The sequence below is a fragment of the Lagopus muta genome, chromosome 4, assembly GCF_023343835.1.
Source record: "Lagopus muta isolate bLagMut1 chromosome 4, bLagMut1 primary, whole genome shotgun sequence".
In the NCBI taxonomy this organism is placed as follows: Eukaryota; Metazoa; Chordata; class Aves; order Galliformes; family Phasianidae; genus Lagopus; species Lagopus muta.
In genome coordinates this window covers 41,294,909-41,307,254 of record NC_064436.1, presented here as the reverse complement: position 1 = coordinate 41,307,254, position 12,346 = coordinate 41,294,909, and the positions used below count along the sequence as shown (strand labels likewise).

At 37.0% G+C, this 12,346-nt stretch overlaps 1 protein-coding gene across 4 annotated transcripts in view; it reads left to right on the top strand.

Annotated features, from left to right (window-relative positions):
* MANBA (mannosidase beta) overlaps positions 1-12,346 on the top strand; it is a 47,926-nt gene that overhangs the window by 27,031 nt on the left and 8,549 nt on the right. For all 4 annotated transcript variants that reach the window (XM_048940994.1, XM_048940996.1, XM_048940995.1 and 1 more), the window contains 6 exons: positions 926-1,043; positions 3,834-3,920; positions 4,994-5,161; positions 8,177-8,395; positions 10,014-10,178; positions 11,555-11,699. In XM_048940994.1, the coding sequence (XP_048796951.1) occupies positions 926-1,043; positions 3,834-3,920; positions 4,994-5,161; positions 8,177-8,395; positions 10,014-10,178; positions 11,555-11,699 (902 nt within the window). The remainder of the gene's footprint in view (positions 1-925; positions 1,044-3,833; positions 3,921-4,993; positions 5,162-8,176; positions 8,396-10,013; positions 10,179-11,554; positions 11,700-12,346) is intronic.

Here is a 12,346-nt window from a genome sequence, read left to right as displayed (position 1 = left end):
CTCTTCCCTGTTTGGTCTGCTCTTGGATTTTGCTGATATGGCACGCAAGAAGTGGGATGGGAGGGCATGCTATATTTTGACTAGCTTTGTTAATAACATGCAGTATTTCCACACGTTGTTCTGCCAGTACTTACAAAGGACTTACGTAAGTTACTCCAGAAGTAATGCCATCTATTTATTTCCATGAAAACTACAATACATACAAAGCACAATAACGCTATTTGATAGAGAAAATCCTCAACTATGAAATATTCTTTTTCAGCATAAACACCACCAGTAATTATGCGTTTTCACCAGCAATGAAAAGGAGCCTGCATGTTTTGCTCATAAAAAATCTGTACCAGCAGAAGTGACCCTTTGTCTCTTGCCACTGCTGAAACACACCACCCACCACCTCACTGCGCTCACGTCTGCTGTTTGGTCTCCATAAATGTTCAGCAAGCATTAATGAATTTCAGTGGGTGCAATTTTTTCTGCATGGGAGGAATTCAGTGATACACCTTTGCTTCACATGCACTTCCATATCAGGTTCCAGGTTGTCAGTCTGCCCCTCCGCTGCCATCTGTTGCACAGCAACAAAATGGAATACTGGTGGGAAGGTTCAACCTCTACTGCCATACCACTACTATCTGCCCCTGACATTGTGGTCAACATAATGAAATAAGAGGCATTACTGGTACAGCAGCCCTCGTGCAGCTGACACTTCATCTATTTTGTGTTTACAGGACCAAGTAATTTTGTTTACACAAAAAATTGCTTTTTGAGATCTCTCTCCAGACATGCAGGATTAGAAGGTATCAAAATAGACTGGCTTCTGTCTGAATTACTTGATTGCTTTTCAAAGATGAATGTTTGAGATTTTTTTGTGATATAACCTTAGAAACTGCTATGAAGGTTGTGTAAATCTTCTTATTGTATTTGACAGATTATGGCTACTCTTGAAGTCTGCAGCAGATGCTAACATGAATGCACTCAGGATTTGGGGAGGAGGAATATATGAACAAGATGATTTCTACGACATTTGCGATGAACTGGGAATAATGGTAAAAAAATAATAATACAGGCTGTGTATTTGGAAATATGAGCTTGTAAATAAAAGTTTACTGTATATGAGTCATATAAGAGAATTTGACACAAGTTCTAACCATCTTTCCAAAGGATACATGGTGGAGTACTAATCTGAGAAGTTGAATCAATCTTCTATATATATATATATATATGGATGTACACAACTTATAGATAAAACCTTCGTATGTGTATATATATATGTATATATATATAAAATTTATTTTTGTAAATATATATATTTTTAGCTTCTTGCTCATTACTGAGGCTGTCTGAAACTGGAAGTGAAGTTTTGGACTGTTTATATTAGCTTGTATTTTCCAATTAAAGCTACAAATCTGCTGTCTTCATTTTTTTATGCTGCCACCCTTCTCTACCCAGAGTCTCACTTTGGTCTTCCTTTTCTCCCTGCTGTCTCTGTTTTTCTGCTCTTACATTCCCCAGAATCTGAGCTAGAGGCTTGTGCCTTGAACTCTCCATCTTCTGTTCAGACCCAGACTCTCCAACCTGCTCCAGTTCTACATTTTCTATTCTCTTGGGAAGGAATGAGAGAAAGAAATGAATGTCTGAGTAACTGGTGTTAGTGCAGTTACTTAATGCAGAAAGTAAACATTTATACTGTGTTGATGTGCACTATATAAGAACTTCTGTGGATTACTGTCCTGGAGTGGGCATCAACAGGGGCTTGCAACAATTGGTCAAATAGCTGTGAAACAAATACGTATGGGTGGGGGATTACTCACAAACTCAAATGGTAGTTCTGCCACAGCTGTGGGCCTCTGTAGCTGTGATTAGGAACTTACTTATGTGAGAATAGCTCTGCTGAAAAACTTGAGTATTTCAGTATATGCCCCAGTTTGAAAGCAGAGACCTTGGAATCAGATCACTGTGAGAATTTAGGGTCTAATCTGTTTAACTTCTGTGCTTGCTTCTGAGTAATCAAAACATCAAAGAAAGTAGTCGTGTTTTTCTCTGCTCGGGAAATGAACGAAAATTTGATTGGTTGTTTTTCTTTTTTCTTTTACTCAATTTTCTTTTTTAAATTTCATCTGGCCTGCATGGTAGACTTTATCTAAAGGGCCCTTTTGAACAAACTATAATTGAATGTAAATATAGCTGTAAGGGAACACCTGCTGTAAACATTGATAATTTTAGATGAGTATCTTTTGATTATATGAGTTTGGAGATAAATGATAATAAGCTTTGATGAAATAGGGACTACATGAGTGAAGACTGAATTGCACCAGGTATTAAAATCCCAAGAAGCGCATTTGGTCTTTGCAGCAGTGAAGAGCAGAGAAACAAAATTGATACCTTGCTGCCTTCTGCCTTATGTGCTTGCCAAAAAAAAAAAAAAAAAAAAAAAAAAAAGTCATCTGCATGTGTGCCTTGATTTTCAAGGCTTCTGAGCACTTGCAGTTCTTTCATTTTTGACACTAGAAATCTAAGTAGGCCATATAGATCTGTGCCTGGGCAATGCTCAATGCAAGAAGTAGATCTTATTCAGCACTGAGAATAGCAAATAGATACAGAAAATCAGACCCTTATTCTGGTGTGGGGTTATGCTGGAGGACTTTAGTTTTACTCCTTCTTGCAAAGACTTAAAAGAGCATTAGAGTCAAACTGTGTTTAAGGAGAAACAGTGATGGCTCACTGAAGGAAACAACAGGAGAAGTAAATTTGGTACAGAGAATTTTGATACCACAGTCACTGAAAGATTCTTAGTAATTCTTCAGCAATAGCCTTGCTTTTTCTTAGAGTGTTAGACTGGAACAATTATTAATAGATCTATTACACACATTTTTGTGGGAAACAGGGAAAAGTAATGGCAAAATATGTCATCGCAAGGAGAACAATTTAATGAGAAGCAGGGCTGGCTCTCACTGTTATTTATGTAGAATGACATTCAGAAAACTGTAGTCTGTTGGAAAGGACTCACTATATTGATAAGCTCTTTCAAGCTTTCCATTTGAGATAGGTTATCAGGAGTTTAATTTATGGCACTTAAAAATAAAATACAGGACAGATAGATCAAGAAATCCTGCCCATCTCACTGGGCTTCTTCCTTTCAATTTTTTTGTAATTCTTCTTTAAGTTACAATTGAAGGAGTTCGTTGTTCTCCAGTGTTGTTCTCAAGGTATCTGCTTGATCTTTAAAGGAAGAGATCACCAGCTCTTAAACTAGATTCTTTGTTTCTGCCTCACTGAGCACAATTTGCTCTTTTTAAGATCAGTCTGTGCATTTGTTGTGGAAGCATTTTGTTACAAAATGTACTTGAAGACCTGTTAAATGTACTTGGTACCACATCGCAAGAATTACTTTCCTCTTTTAGTAAGTAATGTGGATTTGGTGTTACACATGGAAAGCATTAAATTTGAAATTTCTGTTCAGCTGGAGGCTCCCTCATGGTCATAGCTGAACAGAGCGTGGATTCTAATTATTCCGTTGAAACCTATTGAAATCCATCTTATTGAGAAATACTCGTCAGTGAAGGCTGTCAGGATCTACTTTCTAAGGGTGAATATTTTGTAAGTCCTTATATTGAAGAAAACCACATTTGAGTATGATCATGATGAACGCCATGGAGAGTGTGGTTGTTTTGGTGATGCTTTTCAAGAACAACAGATACGTTTCAGTTCAGTTCTCTTTTAGATAAATAACTTCTGTTTTGGGAAAGTATTTTGCATCCCAGTAAGCATCTGTTTTTCAAATATGAAAAATGATTTACTAACAGATTATTTTGTATTTTCTTTCCTATTTCTCATAGATCTGGCAGGATTTTATGTTCGCATGTGCCCTGTATCCAACAGACCAGGATTACTTGGAATCAGTAAGAGCAGAAGTTTCTCATCAGGTATTTTGTCCATGTGATCATAACCTAGTATTGACTGAGAGAATAATTTATGAGGGCTGCTCCAAAAGTAATTCCTCATTATTATGTTGGCCCATGACATCAGAAGTGGATGTTGGTGGTATGGTAGTAGAGATGGAACCTTCCTGCCAATATTCTGTTACATTTTGTTACCGAGTAGCAGATGGCAGCAGAGAGGCAGTCTGATAGTATGACACTTGACATGGAAGTATGTATAAAGCAAAGGTGTATCACTGAATTCCTCAATGTAGAAAAAATTATACCTGGTGACATTCAATGATGCTTGTTGAATGTTTATGGAGGCCAAGCAGTGGGTGAGAGCACAGGGAGGTGGTAGATGGTGTCTTTTGCATTGCTGTCTCACCACTGCTGAAACACAAGTCACGTTCCAGCTGGCCTTGCAGATTTTTACAAGTGCAGCATGCAGGCTCTTGTTCATCACTAGTGAAAATACACAGCAACTGGTAGTGACTCTGTTGAAAAAGAGTGTTTTGTAGCTGAGAATTTGCCCTATTAAATGGTATTAATGTGCTCTTTGTATCTGTTTTATTTTCAGTGAAAGTAAATAGGAGGCATTATGTTCAGAGGGACCTACACGTTATCCTAGAAATGCTTATTTGAAAGTATTTGTTAGTGTGCATTTAAATAGCAGACACAAAATGTAACCGTGCTCTTTAACTTGCTTCTGGTAGTGAGGCAGAGGTATAGGCCTTCCTTGTGTCCAAACTGCTCTCGAGGATGTTTATTGTGAGCTCTAGTGATATCGACTTGTCTTAGCACAGAATTTACCTTTCATATGTGGCTGAACAGATGGGGATAGAGCTACATGTGCATGGTGGATGTGTGCTGGGATACTAAGTATACAAAAGTCTGGGTCTGATCTGGAACTGGCGGAAAAGTGGACGGACTGGTTAAAAACACGGAACTTGTAGGCATAGCATTTGTAATGTGCATGTGAACTTGTAATTAAAGTAGTAACAAATAGATTATTATTTGTTTTTGTTTTTTTAAGATAAATTGTTTTCCTTGACTTCTGAAACTGAATTGTTTTTCAGGTAAGGCGGTTAAAATCCCATCCATCGGTTGTTCTGTGGAGTGGTAACAATGAAAATGAAGCAGCAATTGCAAGTAACTGGTTCTCCATACCACATGCTGACAGAGAAGTCTATATCAGAGATTACGTGATGCTTTATGTGAAGAACATCAGAGAAATAGTTCTTGCTGTAAGTGATTTCAAGAAAAAGGGGGGTGATGTGACTTGGCAAAATGACGTAATATTTGCAATATGAGCTACTAGGGATTTCTCTGCTTTTGTGTAGTTTTTTTCTTCTTTTGTTTAAATAATCTTTGAAAATGAAAAAGAGCATGCTGTTGAGGAACTGCACTTTCCTCGCTTGTGTAAGCTACTCTTTAAAATCAACAGTCATCCTCAAAACAAAACAAAAAATTGTTTTTGTCTTTACTGTCCTGTGATATGTAAAGATGACCTGAAAATGTAGATGATTTTGCCTCCTTTTCCTTTCCTATTAAGTGTACTCCACAAATGCCTTCACTTGCAGTGGAGATAAATCAACTTGCCCATTAATTAATCAAGATGATCGATTTCCTTTGTCTTGACTTTGTTGATACATGCTGTAAGATGGATTAACAACCCTCAATCTTTTAATTGCAGTTGAAGAAATTTGTGAAAATAATATTCCAAGTATGTGACTGGAGTGTTTGGCTGAAGCAGGTTAAACAAAAGCTGTGCCAAACTTTGTCCTTCTCATGTTCTTTGGTCATTATGTTGTTTTTGTCGTACGTGGCTTTTAGGTTTTTTTTTATTTGTTTTGAACAAACTGATGATGTTTTACAGTATACAGAAACTAAATAGTTCAGATAAGACTTAAACTATGAACATGCTGACCAGAGGCATCTGAAATCAATAATGATATCTATTGTGATGTGGCATTGCTCATTTTGCACAGTTCTTGTAGAGTTGTTTCTTCTTTATTGGAAGTACTGCAGCTCATTACTTCATAGAATCTACTTTTAACTAACTTTTGTTTGCATATGTGGGGTAAAATTGATTCGGAAGTCCCAAATCGATGCTGCACAACTGTATAGGGATTATAAATGATCCTTGAACCACGGATGAGTATTCTTAAATCCCCTTTTAGCTAAGAGGCGTGCAGAATGATTAAAATGCAAGAGCTTTGCCTGGCTAGTGAACAAGTAAATGTGAGTTTTGTGTTGACCTAAAAATGTTAATGGTCTTTTCTTAACCCAGTTATCCAGCATGATGTTACTGTCTTCAAGATATGATAATGCTAGTCTCTGTCATTTTCAGGATGAGATGCATTTTATGTTATGGGGGCTTCATGATCTAAATTTTTCCTTGCACTAAGCTAAGCAGTCAGCAATCAGTATGTACATGACAGTGTTGTTATTGCTTATTATTAGAGGCTATTGACATTGTCAGAGCAGTTGTACTCTGGTATTCATGATATCTTTCTGCTGGAAAGGTGTAGAAAAAGGGAAATAGTGAAAATGAGGTAGAGGAGTGAAAGAACATGCCAGAAAGGATCTGCTCTTGAGAAGTTGTACATTCTAAGTATAATGGTGTCTTACAATCAAAATGTTAAGCAGAAATATAGATGTTTGTATTTCTTGGTTTCTTTGAGCTGAGAGGTTGTGTACAGGTATGCTGTGGTGTTTCTGTGGTCAGTGTGCATACCACAGAGTGAAGTATTCTGGCTTGTGATAATATTTTTTAGTTACAGTCCACTTGTGTGTTATTTTGTCGAGCCTGGACACTCCTTTATTTGGAACCCATAGATTAACTATTTTGAGTGTCAGAAGGAACTGTACCAGTTAAGTGATTTTAGATTCTGTAGAATACACCTCTGCTACGAAAACAGTCTACAAGAGCTGGGGCTGATCAGCCTAGAGAAGAGAAGGCTCCAGGGAGACCTGGTGGTGGCCTTTTGGTATCTAAAGGGGAGCTACAGCAAAGAAAGCAACAGATTATTGAGCGGAGTTGGTTGTGATAGGACAAGGGGAAATGGTTTCAAACTTAAAGGGGGGAGATTTAGGTTGAATAAAAGGAAAAAGCGAAGGTGACGAGGCACTGGAACAGGCTACCCAGGGATGTGGTGGAAGCCCTGTCCGTGGAGACATTCAAGGCCAAGCTGCCTCTGAGCAATGTGACTTAGCTGTGCATGTCCCTGTTCACTGCAGGGGAGCTGGACTAGATTAAGAGTCCCTTCCAACTCAAACAATTCTATGATAATGTAAACCAACTGAGGAAATCTGTAACTGTTGGCAGAACAGGACTGTATCACTTAAAAGACTTCTGAGCTAAAGACTTTGGGGAATCTAAGGTATCCTGTAACAAATTGTACTTCAGTTAGTTGTTAATCACTCACATCCAAAATATTGGAGCGGGATGGCTCTATTCTTTCTTAAAATGAAGCATGTATCAACACAGCTTTACTGTGTTGGAGCCAGTTGCTGTAATTTGTGACTGTGGTAATTCAAGCCTCTGTCTTACAAGTAGAGCGAAAAATGAATTATATGTGCAGAACAATTCCTACAGTGCTTTGTAGAATACAGATAAAAGATATTGTACACTAAATCTGCTGAGGTTATAAATAAATGCTGCACTGAATAATCTTAAATGTAACTCCTGGTATAGTCTTGTCTACTTTGATGTGCTGAGTCAGCAACGGTGACAATAACCTGCAATGCTACTGTGCAGTCAATGGTAGCAGAATATCTTAGTTTTGTTGAGACTAAATTTAGGTGACTACTTAACAAAGGGGGAAAAATCATGGTGATATTGCTCCAAAAGCACAATAAAAGTAATGATTTACATAAAGAGGTCACAGTTCTCAAATATTAATGTTCTTTGGGTTTATTTTTCATGAGACGTACTTTTAAATAGCTTTCATTAAGGATTTAGAAGTATATGAAGATAGCAAATCTCTTGATGTGAGGAAAAGAATCCCTTAGAACAGTAGAGCAGGCAATATCATGCCTAACTGTCTTCCAGGAGGAGGAATAAGAAGCTAATTAAGCTAGTAAAGATGATGACTGTCACAAAGAGGATTGTTTCCTAAGTGGTGACTCAGAAATTTGGAAAAATCTTGTTCTTCTTTGCCCTCTTCCTTTTCAGTATACATTCCAGATATTCAGATGATAAAAACCAATCATTTTATAAGGAGTAGTGGTGATGTTTTTTTTTTTTCTAATTACAGGAAGATAAAAGTCGTCCTTTTGTTGTATCCAGTCCTACCAATGGTTTGGAGTCAATTAAAGAGGGCTGGCTCGCTGAAAATCCTTACGACACGCATTATGGTGACACTCACTTTTATGACTACAGCAGTGACTGCTGGAACTGGTCAGTGTATCCTAGAACTCGTTTTGCTTCAGAATATGGATTTCAATCCTGGCCATCTTTCAGTACGCTGGAAAAGGTAAGGCTGATCTTCTGAACCTTATTATTCCCTCTGCTCTCGTTTAGTGGGGGTAGTGAATCTCTTTCCAAAAAATCATGATTGCAGCTGGGATAATGCAGTGTGAGGTGTGGTACATGGCAGGTGGGATAGAAGTGTGGTGCTGTGGAGGGAGGGAAGAAACTGGATTGTATCCTTTCAGTGGTTGAAAAATTTGCCTTGTCATTGCAAGAAAAAAACAAGTTTAATGCAATTAAGGGTGTTTATTAGGTCTGCCATGATAGGAACACTAGGAAACAGTCTTGATTATTTTTATAATTAAATGAATTTTAAAAATTATTTTCTGTTCAGAACTAGTAACTGGCACTTTCCACCATTTGAAGAGCCCAAGGATCTTGTATAGATTAAAATGTTAAGTTGCTGCCCAACCCTGGCTACTAGCTTAATTCCAAGTGGACTTGTCTTTCAGGTCCTTCTTCCCTTGGGTATGATCTATAAAATATAAGCAATGTTGTCACTCATATTGAAATATAGGTGGCTGTGCCTGATAAATGGAGAATGTTATGTGACTATTAATTTTAATATTAATTCTTTTTAATATATAGCTTAGTGATGATTGCCTAGCATATTTCTGTGGCTATATTGAAGGTCCATTTAAAAATACCAAAGCCACAATCAGTGCTGATTTGTGCTGAATTTTCATTGCTTTTACCAACTTATTTGCTAATATTCAATACATAAAGAAAAAAATATTGGAGAGGGTTTGGTTTTGTCTCCTATTAAATCAAGATACTGTATATTGTTTGATTTTCTTTTTTCTAGTTCAAACAGAGATGCATCGTCCTGTTTTTCTGTCCATTTGTTCAGACATGAATATCATGTTGGTATGCATGCATCTGAAAGGAGTTCAAAATGTTCCTTTCAGTTTTCTGGGTTCAGTATATTATCTGAGACATGATCAGTATGATCATCCATATGAACAAAAATGAAAAATTTTAACTCAGTCTGACCTACAGTAGAACAAATTTAAATAAAAGATGTTACAGAAATTGTAATTATGATAAAAACTTAACAGTAGTAGCTGTATGAGCTATAAGGGATTGTTATCCTTAGCTGAAAAAAAACCAAACCAACTGTTTCATGTTCATTTGTTTCCAGAGGCAGATTATTGTAGCAGGTTTTGAATGTATATTACTAGAATTTATAGCCCTGCTAGCTTTTGATATTTATTAGCCTGGAAGGAATATGGCTTCTTACTTTCAAACATACTAAATGTGATACTTTATGCCTACATGTATTTGACTAGAGTACATTCTTTCATCTCAATTAAGTGTTTCTGATTTACTGTGAACCCAAACAAACCATTGAGGTCCTGTGGTCAAATTCAGTCGTAGGACAAATAACTGTCATGCTCCTGAGCCTTTTGAGCAGGTTCAAAAACACTGTTTTCAGGTGTTTGTACAAAGGGTATGAGCAAACGGTGTTACTGACTAAAAATTCTTGCTTCACTGCATGAGGTGCTCTAAAAATGCATTGCCCTCTTTAATAATTTTGAGTGATGCCAGCAGACTGTAACAGATATCTTTTCCTGAATAACCTGTCAGTCATCATTCAGATATTTTACTTATGTTTTTAAAAGGTTTCCTCTGCTGAGGACTGGTCATACACGAGCAATTTCTCTCTCCATCGACAACACCATGAAAATGGCAATGACCAAATGCTTCAACAGATTGGATATCATTTCAAGCTTCCCCTGAGCACAGATCCCATAAAAAAGTTTAAAGATATGATTTACCTCACTCAGGTAAAAGTGGTATCTTCAGTATAAGTAGCTGTTCCAATAGTCGCTATTAGTAGTTGAAATTGGACCTGTTGAATCTGTTAGGTAATGTTCAGTCACACAGAAACAGTTTCTGCACTGGAGTATTGGAGAGTCCAGTATAATTTGGAACAGGCTTGTTTCTCATTTGCTGTAGAGAATACAGTTTTCATCAAAGAAGATCTGGAATACTTCTCAGAGAATTTTGTAGAAACTGGCTTAGTCAGGAGAAAGTCAGATGTGTGTCTATCTTGATCTCTGTCCTCTGCAAGGCATGCTTACATTGCTGGCTGGGGATGTAGGGACATTCTGCTCTTTTTTGGTAGACAACTCTGCCTGGGACTACTCTGTGTTATTCTTCGTATGCTTTGCTTTTCATGTGGCCCACGGGGATGTATTGCTTCTATTTTTGCCATAAGGAATACATTAGCTTTTGAAACAAAATTATTTGTAGAGGCTGTAGTTGTCTGCGTGATCATCAGTAGCTTTTATTTTGTTGTTGTCTCAAATATTAATGCTTTTTTTTCTTTTTTTTAATGAGTGGATTATATTTTGCTTTTCATCTGAAGTAGTTTTGCCTCACGCTTGCTTTTTTCCTTGCAATTTCTTTGTGACTTACAAATGATATTATTAAGTTTAAAGTGCTGTTACTTTTTTGTTGTGTTCCAAGAATTTCAGAAATTCTCTTGATGGGAATAACTGGATTTGACAAAGTTTTTGATGTTTGAGAGCTGCTGTCAGCAAGTTTTATATAAAACTGAAACAGCTGGAGAGCTTTAAGCACTGCTGACAAGAGAACAAGGATAGATGATGCTGTGAAATTGAAAGCAGGGGTGAAACTTGCACAGTGAGGTCCTGACTCAGAAAGCTATGGGAGTTTCTGCAGGGTGAAATCTGTAGCAGCTTTACTAAGAAGTTAAACAATTTAAGAACACCAGAATTGCAAAAATGACAAGGAGAATAAAGTTGGCTATCACAGTTAACTGGAAGTGTAATGTTTATTCTTTAGGACAGCTCAAAGGTAACTTTTTCCTTCATTTTGTGACTTCTTTAACAAGTCCCCATCCTAATTATAATGCTCTTTGTGATGAAAATAACTGGTTATTTAGCTTCTATTGAGAACGTGGCCAATGCAAAATTATTGAGAGTGTTTTTTAAAGATCAGATGGGGAAGCTGGGAAGAAACATGAATGCAGCTGAGAAAAGATTGCTCTTTGGGTGCACAGTTTTGAATGTATAATGGGAATTTGTGCTTGAAAGTACGTGTTGCTACTGTGAAGTCTGTGTTAATTGAGTAAATACACACATTTTGAAAGTAAGGTATAGTAAAATAACTAATTTTTTAATGTATTTGACTCAAGGTGATGCAGGCTCAGTGTGTTAAGACAGAAACTGAATTCTATCGTTCTAGTCGAAGTGAAATAATCAAGGGAGAAGGACACACAATGGGCTCTCTGTATTGGCAACTCAATGACATCTGGCAGGCACCTTCATGGTCTTCCTTGGGTAAGTTTTGCAGCAGCCTGATAAAATGTACCAGCCAGTCTTTGGTTTCCTCAAGTGGAAATATCAGAATAAGAAGTAAGGCTCTGCAGTCTCTCTTGGGTGACTTGGCACACTTTGTTTCTGACCATCTTTTAGAAGTGCTTTCCAGAAGAGTGTTTTATAGAATCATCCTACAAGTCTGCCAGAGAGGATAAGGAAAGGAGCAATTCCTTTACTACGGATGTTTTGCAATTGGAGTTCGGATTTAGTAGCTGCCAACTCATAACCATGTTCTAGAAGGGTTTAGCTAAGAGAATTTAAAATCATATGTAACTCCTAATTCTTGAAAACATGTTTTTTGCATTTCTCCAAAGGAAATAAGGAAATGAAGACAGATAAAGCTGTCTACTAGGAAACAGTGATGGTTAAGATTAGGGGTGCAGCCTCATTTTCCAGACAAATTATGCTTTTTTTTTTTTTTTTTTTTTTTTTTTTTTTCCCTTGGAAATTTTTTTTTCATAGAACTTCATATGACACCTCTCACCAGCATATAACTTCTGAAAAGTTCTTTGCTTAGAAGAAGATAACTGGCTGAGGTTTGGTTTCTAATTTAATGTCAGGTGAGTTGAATCTCACTTTTTGACTAAATTATTCTGTTAATATGCTAT